The following is a 27,574-nucleotide window of genomic DNA, read 5'->3' as shown; positions in this document are numbered from 1 at the left end:
TCAAATGGGTTGTTGACGTCTAAAGCCGTTAATGGCAGTGAAAGAGTTACCATCAGCATGTCAAACCAAATAACACAAAAGAAAACTGGACAAGTTGCTAGCAAGCGCAGCAGAATTCAAACATCAACCGCCAACTTCTCTAGAACAAGCTCATCTGAGATCTAAAAAAATGTGCAAAAGTGGAAAAGCGAACTGTGGTCTGACGAGTCCACAAATCAACATGTTTTTGCAAGTCATTGGCATCATGTGATTCTGGCTAAAAATAAAATAGGACATAAATACACAACTGCCAAACTTGAAGCGCTGCTGGTAGATAACACTGCTAGCCGCTAACACAGTAGCTGCTGCTGAACGCATTGCACGATATCAGCAAAATGAATTTTTTTTGTTTTGTTTTTCTTTTAAGAGCCCTTAATTAGCATATGAACATGAGTCCAGGATGACGTTGTGCTGTCGACGTCGATGGCAACAGTTTGTGATGGCGCCACGCCTTAAACAGTCTGTAAGACAAGTCAAGTCAGACGTTTTGCCAAGACATCCTGGAGGGAACAATTTCAAAATAAAAGCGCATCATACCTGTAAATAAGATGATACTCAATTCCTGGAGCATTTTTTTAACCAAGTTACTCGAGAAATCCTTTCACCCCTGGTCTCCAATTTACTTTTTGTGTAATTCCACTGTCGACCACTAGATAGCAGCATACCATTTAGTTTGAGAAGGAAAAGCTTTTCAGCTCACTGTAGCTTTTACTGATGATATTGAATGTCCGGGTTCGTAGTTAGCAAGGTCAATCTTTTAGTACGAATTTAACGATATTTACTATATTGCAATAGTAACATTGACACGATAGTGGTGGTTATATTACAATATTAGACATAGAATAAGCAGTAGTTGGAATGCCGTGCCCGGGTGGCATCTTTGAGGTAATGCTCTTCAAAAAAAGATGTGAGAAGTGTAGCATGGGAAATTAGGAAATATTGTGTAATTTATAAGACAGTTTGATCTGCTTTTGCATACATCCAAGGCATCATGTCAAATTCAGAATGGTATACAAAATGAGACTTTATTCTGTCGAGACATAAACACCACCATATATTATTAGTGATGGGTAAATGAAGCCTCATGAAACGCTTGTGATCGTCACAAAGCGAACGTCACCATTTAAAGCACGAAAAGTTTTGAAAGCATGTCATTGAGCTTTTTACAAAACGGCATTAAGGATTGTGTTTTGTCTAGTGTAGAAAGTGAATTCCATCTGTGAAAACAATGTCGGATTATAACAGATTATATCAAGTCCTGTACTGTCCTAGATGACTGTTTAGGATGTTTGCGCTCCAATCCTTCTTTGTTTTATGTTAATAAACAATAGAAATTAGCTACGTGCCGGAAGTTACTTTCGGATCCAACTACACCACATTGTGACAGTGATTTTTTGTTTTTTTACTCCTCTAGATGGTGCTCTTGATGTAAAGATGAAGGCTAGTGCAATGATGGGAACATTACATTTCCATTGCATATTTAAACCAAGAGTTCCATCCAGAAGAGGAAAAAAAATCATCAAAAGTTCTTCACGAGGCTTCATTTCCCCATCACTATATATTACAATAAAAGACAAAATTACCTCCCAATATGGGAGAGGACATGTTCAAGTTAAACATTGCAGTTTGATCAGGATTGTCCTGCAGGCGGTACAGTACGTACAACATTTCACAATCAGCTTAATGACACTACGGCATAAATAACGACAGTATTAATGGCAGGAAATTCTTTCAAAAGTAACATCAATTGAATTGTAATGTGAACTGAATCTTTTCAGAGACAAGAAATTCTTGGGCGTTAGCGCCTTTTGTTTGTTTCCTGGACTGCAAGAAGCCTTTAAAAGACCAATGTGTGTCATTTGGCAAGTAGGGGGGAAAAAATCAGAAATTTACAGTAGCCTGGTTAACAATATAGTTAATACAACTTTAAGAATTATAATTGTGGGTGTGATAAGATTTTTACAACCTCCATCCGTCTATTTTCTGTCCCGATTTCCCTCATTGGGGTCAGGGGTGAGCCTCCTTTGCAAAGCGGTTCCTTCTGAAGAATATCCAGATCACATGTTCAAATTTTGGTTGAAAAAAAATGAAAGTCATAAACAGTGGTGCACCTTTAACTTGTGATTGGCGAAATGAAGCCTCGTGAGCACGTTTGATCATTTTTTGCTCCTCTAGATGGCACAACTGGTTTAAAGATGCTTTGGAAAGCACTAGCCTTTCTCTTCAAACCAAATCATCAAGAGGAGTAAAAAAAAATATCACAAGTGCACCATCTTAGAGGAGTAAAAAAATATTGAAAGTGCTTCAAGAGGCTTCATTTTCCCATCACTAAATCTGCACACCCTCCCCATCTTTTGCATTTTAGTCTAGCAACATTTAAAGCGTAGTCCAGTGATCCAACACCCATGAATGTCCACCAACAGTTCCTGTTAACCATTAGAAAGTGTCATTAATAATTTAGGAATGTGAAAAAGTTCAGTTGTGTAGAACAGCTGCTCCATCTTGGGTTTAGGCTTCAGATGATGCCTGCGGTCTGAGCTGGGCCTTCTCCATGGTGGTACCGTATGGATCAGCCCTTTTGAAGAAGCCCATCTGCCGGGATAGAGAATGAAGACCAATGTGATTCATTTTAAACAAAATATAGAGTGAGATAAATAATATTGCCAATAAATTGTATTAAAAGAAATTCGGGATTAGACTCGTAACCACGAATCATACATCAAGGAAAAACACGTCCAACAAATGAAAAATCCAATTTGACTACAATGGTGTCAAATATACAGCCCGTGGGCTGGATCCGGCCCACAGGGAAATTAATCGGGCCCACAAGATGATTCCACTGTCTCAATAAACAAAAATTCTTACTTTGCAACGGCAATCAACGGCAAGTGCGAAATAGCACTTTATTTTATTTATTTATTTATCTATTTTCCGATTGATGTTGTTTTTATTCATTTTTGGTTCAACCTATTCTATGTTCTGTACATAAAGGTATTCTATGAACAAATTCAAGCGAGAGCATAGAAAATCTCCATTAACTTCATTCAATATATATATATATATACACATATATATATATATATATATATATATATATATATATATATATATATATATATATATATATATATACAGTATATATATATATATATATATATATATATATATATATATATATATATATATATATAATTCACTACTCAATTCGAGTGACCGCCAATTTGTTCCCAAGACCTACCTTGTACAGTAGATATATAAGCAGTGCGAGTAAAAGCAGCCCGGCAAGCACAGCGAGAATGATGATCCACACAGGAACGTACAAGAAGTTGTCTGGTTTATTCCACAGCACTGACGTCAGCACCTGAGCAACAGAAAACCATCAGCCGTTCAATCAAATCCACACAAGTCAACTTCACAATCTCGCAACAGCAGTGACTTTATCTTTGCGGGGGACCATGGGGTGGCCAAGGCTATCTCTTCTTTGGGTCAAGATCTTTGAGTCATCTTACTTTTAATATTTTTTTAATGTTATCTGATGTGAAGTACGATTACAACTATGACCTCTGTTAGAAATATCTTCTCAGGCACTGGGACCCAGTCTGTTATTTTGTGTCCACTGTTGTGTCCATTTTGTCTAAGTAGGGCAAAAAAGATAATTGCGTCCCAATTCATTGGTATCATTGGAAAAGTCCAGAAGGTCCTCTTGAGTACAGCTGGGACATACTAGGATAGCACCAAATAATCCAAAGGTACAGAACAAAAACAAATGTCCAATAGAGTGGACACAAATTAATAGGCTGGGTCTCAGGAGGACATGGCATAATGATGTTCTGGGATCAAAATTGTGAAATCTCCCACTTCCATCTTAAAAGGTGTTGAGAAAATAGACCACTGTTGATGTTAACTTTAACTGTTTACTTCTATACACTGTTTATGATTTTTTTTTTTTTTTTTTTTTACCAGTGGAGGGTGCTAACAGATATTTAACTGCACATTTAAATACAGTACTTAAATTTTGTTAGAAAAGAATTAAAAAACCCTCCGTCAAAACAACCTACCTTTTTAGATCCAGATTGTTTGGATTTTGGAAGAATCAAATAGGGCATCTTGTCGACAGTGAACTGAACAGAACACTCCAAAACGTACTGCTTGTAGGCTCTCTGTCAAGCAGACACAAAAGTGTCACAATTCTATTAGTCTCATAAAAAAAATCTTAAATAAATACATTAAAATACATAATCCTGTATTACGCATACTGCAAGTCACTACTAGTAAAGAATGCCAAAATAATCACGGCATAGTTTATGTCTCGGGAATAAGTGCTCACAGTCTCCACCAGAGGGCAGTATAATCACTCTTTTGTGTTTTCTTCAGATTTCCTGAAACGAAAGAAAAACTAGGTTACCCAGGCTCACCTCGAGGAAAGTCTCAGCCCAAAGTCTGGAGTGAACGCTGAGGATAACGCTGGCTCCTCTCTCCAGCAGCCCAATTTGGCACTCAAGCCGCCAGCACTCCACAGTCGAGCATGTCTGTGATGAGACACGATTAACACAGTCCATGTGGCGTCCAACCACGCTGCACTGTATTTATTTCATCACATAAATGACTTCAGTGGCTTCTCGTCACACAAGTGAATTATAAAAATATGTCTTTTCTCTTTGGTGGCATCTTGAATGAGAGATGGGCCAGTCTAAAAACAGATCCACGTCATTCGTAGGCTGTGCAACAAGCAGCCCAGTAAGCCACAAAGATAATTAACTTCCTCTCATAAACCCAGCAAACAGCAGTCGATGTGAACCAGGGCTCATTATATCCCCATTTCCTGTGTTAATTGCAACTATCTCAAATACTTGCAAGCGCACAAGCTTTGCTCTTGTCTTCCTACTTGCAGTGTGGATCAACTCACATATAAAATCTGCTAAGATTATTTAGCCATTTTGAGCAGTAAAAAGAACATTTCGTCAATAATTTTATAAATGTTTTTCATGTAAAAATCATTGTCAGCCTAGTTAAAATGGATATTTGAGTTGTAAAGTAGTCATTGGAGTAAATTGTATCTTTGGTGAGTGTAGTCATTAAAGGCAGTGAATGAGTTGAAATTGATTTTTTTTTTTACTACAAAGGCATGTCAGATCAAAGGGAAGCATTGAAACAAGACACCAGGGAGCTGAAATTTCACCCAGATGGTGATGACGTTTCATTTCAACATGGCATCCCTTGACTAAAATAACACGAGAATGATGTAGAAGAAAATGACCCAAAAATGGTAAAAAAAAAAAAAAAAAACCAGAATTAATTGCAATTTAAAAATAATCAAACATAATTGAAAATGCTTCCAAGTATCCTTGTAAGCTAAATGTTAAAAACATAGCATTTGTTCCCATAATACCACGGGGTGTTTGAACCTATTTGAAAGTACTGTATGTTTACGCATTTGTAAATACGGTTCAATATATTTACGAATACTGGTCAAAATGTTAAATATTGGCAATGATAATCAATGTGGCTGATAAGAACATCAAGAAAATCTCTTTCGTTTTATATAGGGTTTGCACGTATTAAAATGTCTAATCACCAAGTTTCCTTGTCCACTCATGGGATTTTTGGTTTCCCTCTTTTGGACGTGATGCTCCATACTGGATTTCAGAGACGAGGGACTTTTTGATGCTTGAGACTGAAGCTGTGTGCAGGAAGCCACAAAAGAGTCACATGAACGGCCGACCTTATGTACACATTTATTTTGCATCTTGCTTTTTCCTACCTTGAGTTTCAGTGCATTTAGCGCGTGTTTGGAGGAGCAGCTAAGTGGTCCCTCAGTGAGGACCTTGACAGGGTAGAGCAGATCATGGCTGTGAGCCCTCAGAGGACATCTCACCTCCAATGTGGACTGACTTATCATACTGGGACCATTGTTGACCAGCTGAGAAGAAAAAAAGTCATTTGTCATACAGTATTGGTAAACAACCAGAGACTACAGTGCTAGATCTTTTTTTTTTATTATTATTTATTTATTTTTGTGAGAAGAGGCTAAAAATTGTGGTGTACCTCATAAACCTGTTGAAGCTCAGGGCCAATGTCCTGCTCGTTTGCCAGACTCTGACTAACGCTCCAATTGGGGGGAGGGAGAAAGATTTTGTCGGGCCGAGAAACTCTGAAACAGGAGATCTCAAAGGTCAAGAAGATATAGAAGGTATAATGTAAAACAATTAGAGATGTCTCACCCCTGAAGAATGACATTCGCCATTGCGGCTACCTCCAACTCGAACACGACCACTTCGCTCTCTGAGTTGTTAGCATTTTTACTGCAAGACACAAAAGCCAGCTCATAAAAGGATAACAGAAATGGATCATTTTTATGGGTCATTTTCATATAATTGGATAATTAACTGATAAAGATATACACCACTGGGTTTCCTTTAGAAAATCAAATAACATTACTGATATATTGTATTTGAACAATTGGCAGTGTATTCATTCAAAGGAGAAAAAAAAAATAAAGTTTTTAATTACTAGTTACTATTATTTTCTTGACATACCTTCTTATTTGGAGCTCAAATTGTACAGTGTTGTGAGTGTCTGTGAGTCTGGGAACAGTGAAGCGGAGACCTGCCCAAAACTATGAAAGAAATATAAGTGATACATTGAAGACTGGAATAATGCATGATAAAAAATTTTTTAAAAAAAGACACCATACACTTTAAAACATGGTAATGTTTAATATGTTGGATTAGCTCATTAGCGGGCACCATAAGATGTTCTAAAGTCAAAATAATGATGTCTTTCAAATTTCACATACCAAGGAGAAGTGTTGACGAAATCCCTGACAAATTTGAATGATTTAAAAAAGAAAAAATCTATGTCAATGAATGCAATGGATACAACTGTGCTGAAGTATACGCCATATACTTTCTACATTTTAGCCAAGCCCCCAAAACAAAGCAAACAAAATGCATACTTTTAAGTATTTGGTCAATTTCATAATTTTTTTACTTTTTTTACAAAAATATAGTTTTCACTTTACAGGATCTTTCAAAGCTCACATCTTACCATGACATGAAACATTTTTTTTTCTATCTGTTGTTTATTGTCTTTCATGTTTAAATGAACTAGCCACATAATAAGTTTTGTAGAAGTTTTATGCCCCAACAGTGCACGAGTTGTGTGAGTACTCTCAGCTGTATACTACAGAATAAGACTTTGCTTTGTTATAATTGTTGTGAAAGAAAATAAATGTAGTAGAGCATGCTCAAAGATGTTGTGTTAAGTCTATTAATTCTTACGCTAGTGCCAGGTTTCATGGGATTTCCCAGATCGCAACTCAGGAAGCGGGTCTCATTTTCGGCGCCGTAGCTGCATGTTAGCTGAGTCAGACTCTGAAACAACAAAACATAAGAACGTTCATTTTTTTTTTAGCTTTTAACTAAAAAGTACGTTGGGCTCTATTTGAAAGTATGTTTGAACGTAATTTAAAATACATTTGAATGTGTTGGTAAATAAATATTTGAAAATATGTGTGAATGACATTTAAAATATGTTTGAACATGTATGAAGATATGTTTAAACACATGGTAGAGCTCCTCTACAACGAAATCATATTTGCAGCCAGAATTTTTTCACAACAGGGGACTTTTCACACTCGCAAATCTATGTCTCGGACGTAAACATAAAAAACGTGTTGTGCAATCTAGATTTTGACCAAAGTTAAAAACAAAACCATCCAATATTTAAAAAAAACAAAAACAAAAAAACAAATGTTATTTCGGCAACCACGCCCCTCCACGCGGAACAGATTTTCCACAACATGTTTCTTCCAGAATTTCTTCATGAATGGACAACCGGGTGGATAAACTATTGCTTATGGAAGTTTGCCGGTACAAACGCCTTTATGATTCCTCCGAAAAGGAATACCATGATCTAAGTACCGTAAATAACTTCTGGCGAGCACCACGTTGGGGAGAGATGAGGAGTGTTAAAAAATGCTTGGAAGAATTTAGATCATTTGAATCTACTTGGATTATCTTCCTCTGTTATACCGTAGTGTTGTTTGTATGCTGTAGACTCCATTTACTGCCACCTATAGTATGAGAGAATATCGTCCAACTGCGGGGGAAAGCCACTCCAAGTATAAAGTGCCGCAAAACGCATGCCGGCAAGTATAAACCAAGCTAGACTTTTCCTGCAGGCTTGTTTTGGCCATAGTGAATTTGCAACGCAAATGCAGAAAAAAAAAAATTCGTATTACGCAACAGAGGGATTTTCCCGTGTATGAGGAAGTAAGAAAGAGGGAAAGGCTTCAATGCATGTATTTTTTTTTTCACACTGGGGGATTTTTTTTGCACATGCATGTTTCGTTGTAGAAGAGTTTTACTCTATGTTTAAGCAAGTTTTCAAATACATTTGTACATTTGTAAATATATTCAAACCTAAATCTGAATACATTTGAACGTAAACGTATGTTTCCTCCACAAAGGCACCACCTAAAGGTTCATATTGAAATATTCAAAAGACTGAAAATCTTTATAATTTTTAGATGAAAAAGACAATTATGAGTATTTCAGGCATAATTATGGACTGCTATCTTCCTCACCGCATTGTTGCGTGTTATCCCACTGTAGTCAGCCTCTTTAGGAAGCAGGACGTAGAGTTCGGTCTCGTACGCGCCACCTTCTCCCTCGTTTCTGGCATTGAAGGTGAGGCTCAGGGAGTTTTCGTCGCCCAGGTAAACTTCTTTTCTGTCGCTGCGTGATGAAATAAAACCACACACGATTGAGTACTACCATTTTAGATCTTCCACGTCCAGTGCTGTTTATTTGAAGCCACACGGCGCTTATCCCAAAGCAGTGATTGTAAAGTCAGGGTTCCCCAAATCCTCACAATCGGGCTTTGTGAGGAGCCATCCCCAGAGACCACTTATACGCATAACTGTCCATGACGGACCAGGGAAATGAGCCACATCTGATCACAACCATTTGTCTGAAGAAACTCACTACACCTTCATGCGCATGCTAACGGAATTGAAAAGTGTGTTTTTACACTCGGGGTTGTCCCCTGAGTGTAAAAACACACTTTTCAATTTTGCGATAAATCCCTTAGCACGCGCCGACCTTCCCCCAGAAGCACATTAATGTTTCTATTGAGTCACCAGACTGAAAAAAAGTCTGTTGGAGGCTCTAAATCGGGGTTCCTCTTTGATTTCACATTTCCTTCATTCCCTTCCCCCTTCTCTGAACACAGCGGCCCCTTGCAAGGTAAGTCCACCAGATGAATTGAATTAGGCAATGCAAAGGAATTATCACTGATACCATCAAACCACGTAGAAAATGACATTTTCTCTTTAAAAAAAAAAAAAGAAAAGAAGTGGTTTAGAGTTTTGTAGCCGCATGTATGACAACGATGACAGTTATACTGTCAGCATGACATTAGTTTTTTTTTTTTTTTTTTTATGTTTTTTGGACACCCGGTTGCATGACATATGCAAAAAAATGCCATGTTTTTAGCATTTAGCCCACAAGTACGTTCGGGAGCATTTGCAAGAATCTTTAAACGTATGTACAAATGTATTTGGAAACATGTTCAAAGGTCATTTTAAATATGTTCCAAATGTGTTTGAGCTTATTTATAAGTACATTTAACATATTTAAAGCTGATCAAACATAATTACAAGTATTTTCAAACATATTTCACTTATTATATTTAAATTATTATACAGATATTTTGGAGGTCATGTTTTATACAACTGTTTTTATTGATGCTATGTTTTAGTGTTTTGCTTTTTTTCTGTAGCACTTTGAGATTCTGTTGAACGGAAAATGCTTTATAAATGAAATTCATTATTATTCATTGTCGTAGTAGTAGTATTATACCATTTTCAAATATGTTCAAATGCACTTTAACATACATTGTTTTTAAAATACATTTGAGCGTATTATTTTGCCTATAATTATTTTTATAATGAAATTTTTTGTAACTTCATTAGTTAACTTTGAAAATGGCTAAATGAGGTTAGTGTCCCTTTAAACAAGATGAATATTATTGCTTCTAATACTCGGGAGCAACACTGTCTTTCTCTATGTGTTGTAGTGATTCATTTTCTGTGATGTCTCCATGGTAACCAGGAAGACAACAAACCGCTACAACGTGCGTTCCACATGATTATTGGCGAGATATGTGGGGGACAGTGCGAATCTGTCCAGCGGAAGCCCATTGGCCACAGAAGCAATTGAGTCACCGAGACTTTTTTTGTTGTCGTTGTTGAATCGGTTAAAGTCATCAAAATGCGATTTCCTCTCACCCATGCACATCCAACTTCAGGTCAGGGACACAGATGTTGTCGTCTCCGCAATCCAGTTGAATTTGGGCCTGAGAAAGCGGAGATACAAAGAAATGGATGAGAGGGTGGTAGATATATTGTGTGGGAAAAGAAAAGAACTCTATTGTATATATACAGAAAAGCTTTTAAGGAAGTGGATGTTTACAGACACCAGTACAGTAGAATTGTGATTTAATGAAAGGATAAGTGAGGATAAAGGCTCCACACCATCATGAAACAACCACAATCCGACTTTCGTGTTGGCATGATAAGAATAACATGATTATGTGGGAAACACAATTTGAGGAATAGAGACTACACGAGAGATGATTGCGATCTAAACACGTATTACATTTCTGAGGGAAAGATCATCTTAACCATAACATTCCGATTTCACGGAGGTGAAAGGATTAATTTGTTTTAATGGTCTTACATGACATACGGCTTGGCAAAAAACTAAGCTAAGACGAATGTCATTTCATTGGACTATACAGTGCTTTTCATTGCATTTTCTTTATTTTCCTGTTTTTCTGCCAAGCATTCGTCTCGGTGCCGGACTCAAGTGTTATTGTTACCCTCTTCTCTCCAACATATGGGAGACATTAGATTCCGAAAGAATGTTATACAGGCCAAAAAATCAGCCTGGCAGGAGTTAAAATGGTCTCAGGGAAGATTCACTTTCAAGTCCTTGCTTTTATTTGCACTCAAGGATATTGGCCATTTAACACCAAATGCTTGCAGTCGTATCAATTTGAATCATTCGCCACTTTAGCTCTGCAGACCAGTCAACAGACTGATCTTTATGACAGAACATTGTGGAGAACTCGGTCTGTATGTTCATTGTTGGACTAGGACACTAAAAAAACATGTGGCTCCAAATAACCCATTATGGGTTTAAAAAAAAACAGCTTTGGGTCGTTCGTTTCTCCCCAAAATGTCATGTGAAACGAATAACCTCTAAATGAACTAAAAAAATTAAGTTGTTATGTAGAAAATTCATTCCTCCCAAAAGAGGTGTTGTTTTATGGGTAATCTCGTTTCAACGCGTTCACCTTTGGCGCCCTCGCTGTTTCAAGGTTTGAACCACGGTGGAAAAATAAAGCTTCACGAAGCATTTGTGTTGTTTTACTCCTCTAAATGGTTTACAAATAGACACTAGTGCGGTAGAAATGTATTAATTTTCCCCCGCTTCTTTGGAGCAAGAGTGACATCGAGAGGTGTTGAAAACTATCACCAGTGCTTCATGAAGCTTGATTTGTGGCTCACTAGGCTTTAATTTTCAAAGTGCAACCAAATGAGAGAAACCTGAGAAAATGATCATGTCAGTCTGACAAAATTATATATTGAGAAGTGAATGAATTGCTTTAAAACATAATACATGAAAAAAAATGAACAAAAACTAAAATAAATGGAAAACATACGGAAAAATGAAAAAACAAATAAAAACATTTCTGATGAACAAAAAGCACTGTAAAAGCATACTGTAATTGTAAAATACTGTGAATACTGTAATAGATAAATAATAATAGATAAACTAAAACGAACAAATGAAAAAAACATGGGGAAAACCCTTATGATATATGAAAACATATTTATCATAAAAAGTATAAATTAAATAAATATATTATAAAGACAAAAACATGTATATGAAAAAAAAAAATCACTCTGCTTCGCAGTTTTCACTTATTGCAAGTGTTTCTTGGGATGTAATCCCACGACAAACAAGGAGGGAACACTGTATTTAAAAAATAAATAAATAAAAGGTTTGACAGCTTGTGTTAAAAATTAACCTACTCTTGAACAAATACCAAGAGTTGGCAAGTATGGAGGAGAGGGGGTGGGTCTGTTCTAAAAAAAACTCACCAGTGGTGAAAATAATTACGATAGGATGTTCACAGTTGGTTAGTGAGTGAGTTAGTTTTGTTTAAAAATTCAACAGATTGTGTTCAAATGGAAATGTAGAGTAATATATGACCCAGCACTGCCGCAGTGTTGACATTCTGAGATGGATGGAACATGGAGAATAGTTTCATCCACAGGCGAGACTTTGAAGGTCTGCATCGATTACATGTTGGAAAATACAATCGAGTAATGTGTTTGCGCTATATTAAAAGCATGAGCCTATCGATGGTTTGTGTGCTTCTGATCATTGATAAACGGGTTGGAAAGCTGCTGTTCCTTTTTAAGTGAAGACATGCGAGAACAAAACCAGATGAGTGTGTTTGCTTGAAGCTTCCCAGGCTTTAGTGTGTTCAACCGTAAAGTAACACACCCATGATGCCACATTCACACATGCGCATCACATGTACGGATCACCTTATATCACATGTACGACATGTGCACGTGCTGACGCTCGGCCTCTTGCCTCATGGAGGCGAGCGCTGGCAACATGTATAAGCAAACCACATCCAGATGTCTCAAAAGAGAGCGCCGCCCCACCCAAACGGAGCTGTCACTTCTTCTTGTGTGTTTTTGTACAAGCAAAGCTCAGTGGTCCTCCATAAACCTTCATCATCTGCGCAGAGGGGGAAAACGCGACCAAAGTCCAGTAATCAGCCCTTACCCTATTGGGGTTGACCCTAAACCTCCAAGCATATGTGCTTCGCAACTATAAAGGGGTTCGTGCTTTTAATGTCAGTTGGAAAATGGTTGCCAGTAACCTCAGTCTATGCAGTTTGAAATTTCCAATCTACTAATTGCAAACAGTGGGAGATGAGCTTCAGTTTAGGTCAGGTAACCATCGCGCCATCTGCAACGGACATTATTTTAAAGACCAAATACTCCTTTTAAAGGCCATATCCTTCTCGGACCCATCTCATTCATTTGTGTCCAATACCGTGTCCATTTTTTCTACTGCAAGACAGCAAAGTGAAATACATGCCATCCAAACACACAAGACATCATTGGAAAGGCCAGGATGTCCTCGAATGGGCACAGAAAGACTTTGTAGGGTAGCGAGAGGGACCAAAAGAAATGTCCACTATAATGAATACAAATGATAGGCTGGGTCTCAGGAGGATATCCCTATATTACAAAACACAAGGTGATAGACATACAAAAAAATCTAGACAATTACCCTTAGGGTATGTAAAGACACTTCAGGGTGTGCGTGATAGTTTGACAAGGGTTCTGCAGGTATCAGCCAATCTAATTTAATATCATCTGAGGAACAGTTCATTATTCCTGTCATATTGAGAGCAAATGAATTGGAACATGAAATAACTTGACTAAATTGTGTTACAGCAACTACTTTACAAAAATTTGCATGCCCTTATTTTGTTCAATGTGGACACTTTTTATGCGAACACTGTTCTCTGTCTCCAGCGTCCACTAAATCGCTTACAAAATATGCGAAATAGTACATACCTTCTGCTCTATAACTTGCTCGGTGTGATAATTCAGGATAGGTCTGAGGCCATATTGGTCTACTGGGGCTTTTGGATCCAAGCTAAAGGCCAGGCTGATGAATATCGGGGAAAGTTTATCCCGGAACTCCTCTTCTGCCTGAAAACAGAAAGGATGCACTTGCATGAGTAAAAGCGAAGAAAAAGAAAAATAATATCTAACCCAGATTTTCCATTCAATTTCTGACACACAAATACTTGGCCAGCTGTACCGCAACGAGGTTCATTCAAGGTGAAATATTTTTTCACTCAAGTGTTCTCTACCTAGCTCTAAGAAATTTTGGATTAGAAACTGTCCTATCTGCTATATTTGTAGTAGTAATGGCAGAAGATTGATGATGTAATAGTATCTGTTTTATTCCTGGCTCTTCAAGATTGACAAATCACATCAGCAGTAAACTTAACGAAATAAAAGCACAAATGTTTTACAAAACAGTGACTTATAACACAATTTAGCCTTAAATTGAATCATGTTCCAATTAATTACATCTGAATTTGAAAAGAAAAAATGACCGCTCCTATCACAGGATTAATTCCATATGAATCATGTAATGAGTTTAACCAAACCCATTTTTATTAAATTTGGTGTATATGTAATAAGGAATAAGGAGTCAAATTGTCCATACCCTCAGTCATTCATGATAAACATGTATAATCATATACAGGTAATTAACGCTGGATGCTATAAGATAATCAACATCAATTATACCCCATTTGTTAATATTAATCTATTAAATCCTGATGTATGTGTCACACCTTCTTTTACCAAAAATATTTTAAAATTTGGCAGGCTATAATTCTTCAACCTCTAATCTGATTGACCTCAAATTTTAGATTTAGCGTTACGTCATCATCATCAACAAGTACGCCTACTTTAATCAAAACCATTTTTTCAGGTGTTTGGCATGGAATGACCCCGTAAGAAAAACTACTATACTTTGATATCATAAGCAGATCGTCAACAATGGAGACCTTTATCCGTCTTGTTTATAGAAGGAATTCAGTTCGTTCATCTGAGGAATGTAAGTCGAGACAGGATACAAATAAAGAAAGGTGAACAAAGAGCCATGCTGACTGAAAAAAAAAACCCATAAAAACAAAGTGTCTCTTTTGTTCTGTCGAAGAGCAAAACGCTGCTTTTCAGTGTTTTTGTCCGCCGTGCTGTTTGATCAGACCACCACAGAGTGATGAGATAATAGGTACTGTAGCTGTTTCACCTCAGTATTTGGTAATAGGTGCCTTTAAAAACAACAGTACAAAGAAACTTTAATACCTCTCTATTAGGGAATGACTTTAACCTTAGTCCTATACCAGAAAAGTAATTACACTCAGCCGGTGCTGCAGGTGCAGACTGATTATATGACTAGATAGAAAAGGCCTAAGGGCCTGCGGAATACTTACAGCCTATTTACTGCGTTACGTTTGCCCATGTGTGCGTCATATGGTCTTTTAATATGTGAGGTGTGTTGTTTTAGATCTGAACCTTGTGAAAAATACCATAAGATAGCATCTGTTGTTTCAGCCCTTGTCAGTTCATCCAGTTTAAAAAAAAAATTATAAGTGACTAACCCGTAGATAGATCTTGGTGTCATGGCACAGGCGATGTCCATTGGCAAGACTGAAAGTCTTCACCAAACCGGGCTGCTGACTATCCAGGAAGAGAGTCCTCCTGACAGATTTTCTCTGGTTCTGCTTCATAGTGTCCAACTCGATTTCCACCAAAAAGCCTAACAATATGCACACATGCAAACAAGGCAGGATGATGTCAATTTACATAAAGGAAAAATACATTTTTATGCATGTTCTCCTGCAGTAAAGTTGACAACTGCACCGACAAAAGAGACAATACATGTTCCTTAAACGTTGGCGCCCAACAGGTTAGTTGCTGTTTACACAATTGCGCTTTTATCTTCATTTTAGCAGCCAATTTGACCACAGTTAAGTCCGGCATACTTGAGGGCACACAAAGAAAGCAAGGTACTGTAATAGGGACCATGTGTGTGCTTGCATGTGTGTGCATGTGATCACCTAGATGAGATGGGAGGTGTTTTCCATGAGCCAGCAGGCAGAAACCGACGCTGACACTGAAAGTTGAGGAAAAAGAGAATTACAAACACTGTGATTATATTTTTTTAAAGGGACCGTTTTTCATTCAAAAGGAATAAATTAAATGATTATAAATTTCAAAAACTACATATATACAGTATATATACTGTACACACACAGCTTTAAAAGGTTCAAACGTGACTTTTTGGAAAACCTTTTCTTCGACCCTGAATACCGAGTTTCTGCATTTCTAGTTAAGAACAGCTTGGACAGGAAACTGGCAAACATGAAGTCATTTAACATTCTCATGAGGGAAATTTTACAGAACTGAAATAGAACTATGATAGGTGTTATATAACAGTAGTCATATTTTCCATGTTTGGTTATTTTCAGACCGCTATTCAAACAGTTTTGTTGAAGAGGTAACAATGTTTCCGCAACAGGGGGAAAACACATGTAATCATCCCATTACTATATTAACAGCATGTCACAGTTTTAGAGGAAAGGAGTGGGTGGTCATACCAAGACACAGCAATGGTTCCATTTGGAATCTCACAAAGCTTCTCTTCTTGGTTGAACATGGTTGGCTGGACAGTGAGAGATGCGCTTGCGGTCACTATCGGTCGAGACCTGAGGGAAGACAAAACACAATGAACAACAAATGACAACCGTTTTCTGCTATTTTATTTATGGGAGGAATCAGTGCTGAGTCAAACTGAGTCGTGAATAGGCAAATCAGGACTGAGCGTGGGAGTGTTATTTCATCGTCTTTTACATACAGCACTTTTTTTTTTTTTTTTTGTACTTTAAACACACCTATACAGCACAGATTTGTCAGCCCCAAAAGCACCAACGATGAGATCTGCAAGAGAAGCAATTTGAAGTGAGTTTTCAAAGAGGAATTCTGCCGAATATATCCTCTTAATATGATAGTGGAATGCGGTACCTGGGTAGCCATTTAGATCCAGATCTGTGTTGCCTCGCAGCGCAAAACCAAAGTTGGCAGGGAAAGAGCTGGAAGCCCAGTTGCCAGAGAGAGTCTGAGTGGGCGTCTCCTTCAATCCCTCTTGATAACCATTGTAAATAAGAACCAGTCCCTGCTGGTCTTCTCCTCCGTAAGGACAGCCGATGGCCATATCTGATTGTAAACACAAACAGTCTGCAATATGAAGCAGCTTGCCTGTTCTCGCTGTTTTACACAATTAGCATTCTCAACAGAAATGCAATTTGCAGAGCAGCTTCCAGTAAGATGCAGAATCATTGTCATGTGGATGGACTGACTGTCAATGTGTTTGAAGTCTTGCTAAAAAAAAAATCATATATTTAACTAAGTTTTAATCATTTGCTGTGTTTTATGTGTGGTATATTTTACTGGACTTTGTGTCATGTCTTTGGAACAAGCTGTAAACGATCTGAAACCAGCATCTCAATTATTGCATGAGTCAAACATAGAGAAGCTTTCCACATGAAAACTTCTGAATCATAATCCAATGACAACTATACAGACCTACAGATTAAAGGTTCATTTATAAAATGGAAGTCAAACTTCAACGAAAAGAACAATTCTATTTGCAATCTATGGTTTAACGGTCATACCGTTAAATCCATCCTGGTTGAGGTCCCCTAAAGGCGCCAGTGAAGTGCCAAAGCGAGCAAATGGCTGCTGGCCCAGTAGATGCTGCGGACTGGGCTCCAGTTGCAGAGGTTCCTTCTGGAGATACACATAAACTTTCCCAAGCTCTTCCAAGCGTCCATCGGACCCTCGACGCATGAACATTGGCGCGCCCACCACCAGGTCATCGAGGCTGAGGAGGATGTCGAACAAACGTAAACATAATCAAAAAGAAAGCTAAAGAATGATATGGAATTTTATCGAATATGTTTTTGGTTTTTGTTTTTTCATATGTGTCACTGCAATGGTTGAAATAAGTGGTTTTGCATTGCTGTTTGCTGTGCAAAATTAAGTCCCAAACCATTTCATCTGTGTTCAAGAGTTCCTGGTTTTGTTAGAATTAATCGGTAATTGGTAAGGAACAATAGCTGTGGTTCAGGCCGCTGTCAAAGGATGAGGAGGAAGAGTAGGAGGAGGAGTCATGTCAAGCACCACAACAAGATAACATAACAGACCTTTAACATTAAAATAAACATACCAAAAAATACATGGATGTCAATGCAAGAGCCTTATCAGACTTTAATTTTGAAGTTTTTCCTCGGAGTGCTCATTGCGTCGTGATTGACTTGACACGTCTAAGTCTGCAGTAGATGCTGATGTGAGGACGAGACATGGCGCATTCAAATGCAGTTGAAAATTTCAAATTCATAAAGAATAAAAGGCCATCAATTCATTAAACATTGTAAGATTTAGACCGTTTTTCATTACGGACAGCAGGAGGTGCTGCAGGTGCTGCATTTACCATTGTCCGTAGCTATAACAAACATGGCAGCCTCCGTAGAAGTGCCACCCCCCATGTAATTTCATTTAATGATAACTACACCTACGATTGTGTTTAAAACATACTGTTGGTCGTTAAGAACACATTTATTTGCAAGTTTTTTAAATTTATAATCAATCATTTATTTTATTCCTTTTTAATGAAAAACCTTATGCAATATCCCTTTAATAACTGTAATAATATAATAATAATAATATACTTAATAAAAATAAACCAAAATTTGGTGGGCACAGACAGTGAAATGAGCACTAAAGTGAATCAGCTCATGTGGTAATCCCTACATGCTTGACCTCGGTTATCATGACAAAAGTCGTAACTTGTATTTCTTAATCCCGTCTTGAATTTCTCTCCCTTTCCTCATTTCCCGTCTTTTTTTTCTCCCATTTCCCATCTTTCCATCATCTGTGCACAGTCACTCCGTGTACTCACCCGTCATTGTTGATGTCGGTGGCTGCCACTGCGTAGCCAAAGTAGGACCCCATCTGGAAGTCATTAAAAACAAGACTCTAATTACATCACTCTGTATAGATCTCTTTATTTTCTTTCCACGTCCTTTCTTTTGTACCCTCCAACTTCAACCCAAGAGGATTCCCTTAAAATCTCTCCATCCTACAAAGCCCCCAGGGTGCCCACTTCTCCACTTTCAAAGAGCTCAATCTTAGAGCTTCTGTAAAGATGAGAAATGGTGACGGCATCCTGAGACCCTTAACTCATTTAACTCCGCTCTTGCGTTTCAATTTCGTACGACACATGATAAATAAGGGTCACATTACGTCGTTACGTGATTCAAATCAAGGTGATTTGTAGCATTTCTACACACAAATCAGATTAGAGGCCCTGGTGAAAGTCAAGCCTCCACACCAGAGATTGCCTTACTGTCGCAGCCATGGACCAACTCATATGGTATAAATGAATTCAAGCAAAGGGCAAAGTTCAAATCTACTGAGACATCATTTGAGCACAGTTTGCCTTTTTATGCTCACGATGAAATATGACTACTGCTTCTTGGAAAGAGTTGGCACAAATTTTGTCTGAATGTGTGCTAGAACTTTGGAACCTGGTATCTGTGCAAGTTTTTTTTGGTATTATTATTTTCCAATTGAGGCATATTTATTGTCATTGTGAAACAGTGTCGCTTATTCACAAATCACGTCGGTCTCTTCCACCATCAACTGGGCTCCAGCTCAACATCATCTTCAACGGGACAACTAGTAGAAAATGAAATCACGAATGGAATTTTCTCCAAAAATGAATCATTTCATATTTGTTTGGAGACAAATATGTATGTGATTGTCAGGCCCTCATTATTCATAGTTACACTGCATTAAAGTTTCTGGGGTTCATATGCTGCATTTTTACAGGTGAAACAATGTGCCCAAAACACATTAGAATCAGTACTTTGAATTTACCTAAATTGACCTAAATTAACATTGTTTAGTAACTCCCCTGTTCTGCATCACTCTCAACACTATAAGCAGTTGAAAATGTTAATATGGATGCGATACGGTCCAAAAATGAATCATTTCTTAAGAGTTACACTGCACTCAATCTGCGCTGCGTTTTCATCAGTGCAGTAATGTAAGAAAAACACAGCAGAAGCACTACTCTGAATAAACCTTAATAAAACAAAATTGCCTGTTGCTTTTCATTTGCATCATACCTCAATTTATATTTCTTATACGTCCTGCATTAAAAGTAACATTCCCATCCTAGTCTTTACTTGAATGGAAATCCTGCCTAAATGTGTTTACTATTGAAAAAAAATCCAGACGCCAAGAGGTTAATTCTTAGAATAGCGTGAAAGTCAACACTTATTTTGACTGTCAATTCATCTGATCAACTGTAGAAAGTTACACTGTGACTAAAACCAAAACATCTCATCAGTACGCATTACCGATACGGTTCAAATTCCACAGCTTTTAGTTCAAAGCCGGTCATAACAACGAAGACAATCTGAGGTTTCATGTGCCAGCAGGATCTCCTGCATGAACTATTTTTGCAGCTGACATTAACAGTTGAGTCCAAGTGCCAACAGAGCGGCGAATTCGCCCACAGGGAGTCTATCAGCCCCAATGTCACATCATTCATTACAACAGTTTACCCAGCAGCGTTCATGCTGAGACTGACACTTCTTGACTCCCGCTGTTGACCTCCCACATACAGAATAGACACACACGCTTTTAGGCTGGTCACATATTCTTACGCTTAGCAAAATAGTAACTGTAACAGGAATGGAAAAAGTAAAAAGACATACAGTATACAAACTTGCTTAGGTTGCGTCAAAATTGTACATACTTGTTCTCCTGTCACGTTGAGCAGTGATTTCAGATCCCTTGAATTGAATATGGACACCTACGAGACAGTTATTGATTATTAATCATCATGAAGCCTGAACCATTCATGATATGTCATGGAACAATGAAGAAATTGACTGAATCAATTTATTTGTACTCCTTACTAAACCATACAGCATGAGTCCTTTCGGAACTCCTGTGATGAAATCTGCAACAAAGACAGTGAGAAGCCTAAAGGTTAGCGCTGATAATGAATGTTTGCTCTTTTCTAAACGTTTTCCTTTACCCCCCTTTACGTCAAAACTGCAGGAGACATATGCAGTCATGTGTGTGGAGACTAAATGGTTTTAGAGTTGAGGGGGGTCAGCAAACCCTATACCCATGTGGGCGTTCAGACTCTGCACTGTCAACATAACCCTCACCTTCTTCCTCATCCCCACTGAACTCTCCACCAGCCACAGAATAACCTGCAGTGAGACAAGGCACATTGAAAACAGGTTGGAAAAATACAGCTTATCCATATCCATATATATATATATATATATATATATATATATATATATATATATATATATATATATATATATATATATATATATATATATATATATATATTTTTTTTTTTTTTTTTTTTTTTTTTTTTTTTCCAATACATTTTAAGAAAAATGATGTCTTGGAATAGGTACTGTAGGTCTTTCTTTAAAATAAACTGTCATTGTTTTTTGTGGGCAAATTTTTGTGTATCAAAACCACTGGTGGTATCAGTAATTGGCATGAGTGACTATTCAAGAATTTAGTATTTGTTCTGATATTTTCTAGAAAAATTGGTATCAAACATCCCGAACATATATATTAGTGCTGTCAAGCGATTACAATTAATTAATCGCAAAGTATCCCATGATCAATTGCGATTTATCTTTTTTTTTTAACAGCCATTTTCTACAATGCTTGACACATATTTACTAACTGGTAAACAAAAAAATCCCCATTTTTTTAAATATGTTGATCAACTTGAAGTAAAATGATGTAAATGTTCATTTTTGTCTGTCTTTGCGCTTGTGACTCCACTCTAAGTTTGCCTGCAAAGTCAGCAGGGTTCAGCCGCCATTGGAATATAATGACGAATGCACTTATAATTTCTTACCCAAGTAACTATCATCATAGCTTCCCTGCACCTGCCCAGTTTGAATCTGTCCAGCAACCGATAGTAGAAAATATGAAGGGTAGTAGGCCTTAACAATCTCATCTGGCGTGGCTGATATCAGCTGACCTAAAAAATTTCAAGTATAATTGATTATGTGGCATTGAAATGTTATCAATTGGTAACAGCTTATGATCTATTTAAGCCGATGTGCTCACCTTGCCAGTAAAAACTGCCTGGTCCACCAAGAACAATTCTTCCGTCCTGAAATGCAGAAGAGGAATTTGTGTGAAACCACGTTCTTCAAAAGTTACAATAAACTGCTGCAACCTGTTAAACACAGCTGAATCTCCACCGCCTATTTCTGTCAAAACGCAACAATGGCTTCGGGAGGAAAAATAAATATTGCTCTTACCTTGGTGAAGTCAGCACTAAATCCTCCTTGACAATAGCCCTGTCCTGCAGGTCCATGTCTTTCTGCAGAAAAAAAAACAAAACATAAGACACAAAACACATTTTGCGGCATTATTAAAGCTTAACAGCATCTTAATTACACCGAATTGCAATTTGATTACAACTACTGACATTGTAATACCTCACCTGTTCGGCAGGGAGCGTACTCCACAAACGATTTGAGACTGTCCACTGAGAGGTAACAAGTTCCAGTCATATCAGCTAAGGGTGTTTCATGTTCCGTCCTCCAATAATACCGTGGAGCGCAAGCCTGAAAGGCAACAGAAACTTTTACTCTCACAAATAAGCCCCCAAGGAAAAAAAAAAAAGTCGTATCCTTTGAAAGCAACAGGTTCATCAGTTCGTACCAGAATATTGTTGCCTTGGGAACGCACAGTTGCTCCAAACCACTGATGGGACTTGAACTCAACTTGAGTGTTTAAATCATTTATATAGAAATACTGATCGCCTAAAAAAAACACACAGGAAAAAGTTATTTAAAATCATTTCTAGAAGAATTAAACCAGGAGAGCTAATGGGAAAAACATACGTTATGTCATATTTGATCTGTTTGATTGTGTTTCCAAGACACCGTTTTTATAGTCTACGTGTACATCCAAGGGTTTAGCTAGGCATTTTTCAGTGGGGTGGCCAGGGTGACTTGTGTGTCTGTTTTTCTTTCAGATTTTACACAGATCTGATCAACTTGATCATGATTGGACGATATTTGGCTTTTTGATTACATGAATCAAATAAGTCAACTCAATCCTCCTGAGACCCGGTCAACTTATTTGTGTCCACTGTGGTGTCCTTTTTGTCTCAGCAAGACAGCAAAGTGAATCGCATCCCATTCAAACACAAGAGATATATATCAGTGGTCGGATGTCCTCTCCTGAGTACATTATGACTTGTTCAGGTTGCTCGAATGAGTCAAAAGATATAGGCCGAAAACCACTGTGAACTACAGTGGACAAAAAATGTTGTGAAAGTAGACTAAGACTCTCCAAAAATATAAACTGTACTATCAGACAGGACATGTTACAGCCATACCATATTACATGAGTGTGTACAATAAGTGTGATCCTCAAATGCTGGCCCTTATCTCTTCCTGTCCTTCTGATGGAGGTGATTATCCATTTAGGGGTGGGGGTAGCACACATATCCTCTGGGGTCCTTGCCCCAGTGGTGACTCGACTCTAATTTGCCCGCAACTATCAGCGCGAGTCCAATTGGAAAATCACAGTTCTATGGAAACATTGCAAACATAATCCATTGCCATCAAGACGTTATCAAAACACTGGAGACATCAAAGGCAAGTTTGAGTCCAAACAGAGAACTACTGGATTAGGGGCTTTAAAATGGCAGGGAGCCATACTTCTGACCTCCGGGTCAAGTACAGGGGCAGCTACCTCAAGGTGCTCCCATAACTCTTTGAAATAATTGTACCATGCATGGTTACACACAGCTGAGTTTACGACATTTCCATTAGGAGACGTGTTTGCCTATACTGAAATACAAAACATACCTCACCATTGTGATTATGATGACGGCTAAATACTATTCTGAAAATGCTTGCAGAAAATATTTTTCCACATTGTAAAGTTTGTGAGAATAGGTGACCATAAATGTGAGTACAGTAACATTACATGCGGAGTACCACAGGGGTCATTATCAGGTCCAAAATTATTTCGGTCAAATACCAATGACATAAGTATGAAAACTGTTGACGTTTTTCTCAATTGTTGATGATACCAGGAAGTCTGCAACGTATTTTAAAGTTGATTTTGAATCCAAGAGAAACCAAACAGTTTTTCTCAGACGAGTATAATTCATAAAAACGGAAATATTTCATTATTTTGGGTGCGGCCTACGAGGCTCGGTACCACTTGATTCACAGACCTCGTCTATAACTCTTGAGTCATTTCAGCTACCTAAATAAGTCCTATCGTCCTCAGTAGAGGACATCCTGGCCGTTCCTTTGGGTGGGATGCAGTTCACTTAGCTGAGACAAAATGGACCGAACAAAGGACACAAATATGTAGGTGGGGTCATGCTGTTTTGTTATCTTTTTTAATCTTTTTTTTTTTTTTTTTTAATACAACTAAATTTACTCTACCTTGCTTGTCAAAATTGATAATGGTGCAGTTCTTTTGGCTCCAGTGGCAGAGGAAGACAGCTCCTCCTTCCGTAATTCCAGGCTGGGTGGTGTTAGCTTTTGGTGCCCCAATCAAAATGTCCACACTGGACAACAGAGAGGAAGAACAAAATCGTCTTGTGGTCACTCAGAAAAAAAAAAAAAATCCCACATAAGGAAGAATCATTTCTGTTACTTTGCCATTAGCATGGGACATGTGGCAGACCATCAGTCTTAAGTTTCCTTAAATTTTCTATGACCACACAATGTTAATGATAAAAACATAAGCTTACTGTCTGTTATTCAGATGTTTGAATTCCGTGCTGATTTATAATATTATGGTCAATAATTACACTAATTTGTTCATGCAAGGTTCTATATGTCTAATTCCAAAACAATAACATGGTAAATCAATCCTATATAGCTTACACCATTTTATGTGTTTGTTTTTTGTACAAACCAGCAAAGATGTCAACGCTTTCTTTGGAATTTTAATAAATTCAGGCTGAGAATAATTAGCACAACTTAAGTAATGGCAGCTGATGACATTAAAAAAGCTCAGGCTGAATCTGTACACTTGTGCCAATTTCATTTGACCAACAAAACTGTGAAAACTCCAAATAATTATGTTGTCAACTTTCAACAATAGATAGATGATGGTGCAAATACTGTGTTGTGCCCACTCGTCAAGATGATGAACTTGTGGCTTGTTGACACTTTTGAGGTCAAAGGGTTTAACTTGACTTGGTTCAGTGGAACACTCACAAGAGTTGTTAGGGTCACAAGAGTTCACGTGTGAAAGGAGAACTTGACAGAAGGACTATTACACAGATATCTTAGTCAATTCCCTGTTGTATTATAGCGATATTTCACCTCAATATCTTCATCAGTTTTATGAAGCTTGATTTCAAAACGCAGACAACAAAGATGACATAGTAACCAAAACCAAACCAGCTAAATATTTGAGTGATTTGCAGAATGCAAGACTCCAGCAGAAACAAACTCTTAACCTGTTTAGCGGAATCAAAACATTCACATCCCGGAAAGTATCTTCTTCCTGTTGTCTTGTTTACCGACCACACTGCAAGAATGGTTTGATTCACGTTGCACAGTCACGAGCTAAATCGCTCCATGTCAGCAACAGACCAAATGCTTCGAATTCAGCATTCTGAAAATTAGTCCCATCCCATCCCTACAATCTGTTTAGTGAGGTCAGCAGAAGAGTTCACAAGTAAAAAAAAAATAGAAAAACAAGGAACCCCTTAAAGAATTATTCTCTATACCAAGATAACAAGTAACAACACAGAACTGTTGGCTATGTAACCTGAACCCTCACAAAACGCTGTGATCATTGAAAAAAATATCCCTGGGTCCTTGGGTTATCTTAAACAAAACCTGGAGACCAACCATGTATAAAGAGCCGCCACATGACATCATACAGCGGTTCTTAACCTTTTCTCAATGATGTGCTGCTTGTGAAGTATTCTCTAATCCTCTATCAATATGAAACTTAACAAAATGAAGGCATGCCTTTTGCAAAACATCAAGAAGAAACAATTTACCACAAGTTGATTCATGTTCCAAGTGATTTGCTCTTAATTTGAAATAAACAATGCGTTGTTCCTTTCACAGCATTAAATTAGATTTGCTAATTCCGGTAGACCCCCCTGAAGTACCTTCATGTATCCTCAGGTGTTGTATTTGGGTTATTTGGTGCTTTAAGGTGACCGGTATCTTCTCATAAGAACTTTTGAAGATTTTCCGGAGCTTCACATGAACACAAGGAAGTGCCCTCTCTTATAACACTTCGCGCTTGCATTTTGTGATACTTGTACTAATTTGGGTACAACAAATGTAAAAATACGATGACAAGGTGTGTTTAAGCAGTCATTGTAGAATATGGCACAGGTGTCCGGCTTTAGCGGCTATTTGATAACACGGCTGTTAAAGTCTCGTGATGCGCACAAAACTTGAAGTGCATTCAAATACATTCGTACGTTTCTAATTCCGACAGATTTTTTTTTAAATTAGTTTTTACCTGTTGTCTATTACAGATGTATTTAATTTTGCATTAACTTAGTCTCCTGGTGTTACCTAGTGCCTAATATACCTGAAAACCGTTGAATACCGACACGTTTTTTCTACTTAAAGCACTGAAATGGTTCAGTAGTATTTTCAAGTTGTATGGAATGACAATCTCGATTGGATGTTTATACAGATTAAAGTGTATGTATTGGTCCTTTTTTGATGTGATCTCACTAAAGGTAGTTCCACCCTCACAAAGCAGCATTCGGCAATTTATTTATTTACTTATTTTTGTTCTTTTCAGTTCACCGTCACTTTATATTTCATCTGTTAATGTTGACATAAACCATACTGTACCACTGTCTAAGAAATATCCCTTTAGTTATCTCAATTAACAAGAAGAAACTTCATATTAGCAAAGTGGTAAAATCCACATGTGAACATTTACATGACAGTGATGCTAAGAAATGTTCATCATATTCACATGTGCGCTACATATGTGTTGAACCGCCCTAAAACAAAGCTGGGAAAACCCAAGGTGACTCCTAATTAGTTATTTAATCATTCGGATTAAATGGAATAGGTATATAGGTTTGTGGGAATTGTGTCTTATTCTCACTCATTCTTCCCCTCAAATTAACCAAAGTGTAATACAGATTTGCTTCTCTGCAGTTTCATACACTCCTTTTAGCAAGTCAACATTACTCAGAGACAGACGTGCGCGTCTGTTTCCAATCACGAAGTGGACTGGAATCTGGATTTGCACGTGCGCGCGCGTGTAGGTGCGCACGTGTGTGCACAACTTTCCTTTCAACCCACTTCACCGTCTATTTACTTAAGATTTAATTCACATTTGAAAAAAAAAATAAAAAAGAAACTACAATACTCCTCAAAAGATTCAAAACACGGAGAAATATGTCTAATTTCTCCAAAGTGATGAAATAGTGAGACTAACCTTGATGAGTTTGTGTTGTAGAACTCCACAGAATAACCGAAATAACTTCCAGGCGGTCCGCTGAAAACGACGCGATTTTCTGTATCCAGATTAAAAGCTTCGCAAAATTGGTTTAGAACCGCAAGCACTGCAGGTACGAGGAGCACAGCGAATGGACGTTTTCCCCGCGTGAACGGAGGTCCAGAAAAGGTGTCCATCTCTCCTTTTGTGCGTCTCTTCTTTCATTGAGCAGCTGTAACACATCCTCCGCGCTGTTCTCTGCGCAGGACACTTTGGGTCTGACCATCAAGTATATGTGGCGAGTGGTTCTTGCAGCTCTAT

General features: G+C 37.8%; 1 protein-coding gene across 1 annotated transcript; it reads right to left on the bottom strand.

The window, feature by feature from the left end:
• Window positions 1-1,045: 1,045 nt before the first annotated feature.
• LOC148418763 (integrin alpha-5-like) lies at window positions 1,046-27,574 on the bottom strand. Its single transcript, XM_088424119.1, has 30 exons — window positions 27,254-27,574; window positions 24,256-24,380; window positions 22,508-22,608; window positions 22,287-22,410; window positions 22,102-22,163; window positions 21,905-21,950; window positions 21,690-21,815; window positions 20,968-21,012; window positions 20,710-20,753; window positions 20,547-20,603; window positions 18,681-18,733; window positions 17,395-17,603; window positions 16,745-16,936; window positions 16,615-16,660; window positions 16,321-16,428; window positions 15,781-15,836; window positions 15,322-15,479; window positions 13,715-13,852; window positions 10,331-10,398; window positions 8,627-8,777; window positions 7,320-7,412; window positions 6,576-6,655; window positions 6,261-6,341; window positions 6,085-6,190; window positions 5,801-5,959; window positions 5,615-5,719; window positions 4,455-4,568; window positions 4,098-4,199; window positions 3,278-3,400; window positions 1,046-2,631 (listed from the first exon to the last, which is right to left on the bottom strand). Exons 1-30 carry the CDS (start codon window positions 27,448-27,450, stop codon window positions 2,548-2,550), a joined length of 3,153 nt encoding a protein of 1,050 aa, XP_088280245.1. The 5' UTR covers window positions 27,451-27,574; the 3' UTR covers window positions 1,046-2,547.

The sequence above is a fragment of the Hippichthys cyanospilos genome, chromosome 9 (genome assembly GCF_059441005.1).
Source record: "Hippichthys cyanospilos isolate Australia breed blue-spotted pipefish chromosome 9, RoL_Hcya_1.0, whole genome shotgun sequence".
NCBI classification, from domain to species: domain Eukaryota; kingdom Metazoa; phylum Chordata; class Actinopteri; order Syngnathiformes; family Syngnathidae; genus Hippichthys; species Hippichthys cyanospilos.
The sequence above is the reverse complement of the archived record's forward strand: the minus strand, read 5'-3'. Positions and strand labels throughout refer to the sequence as shown.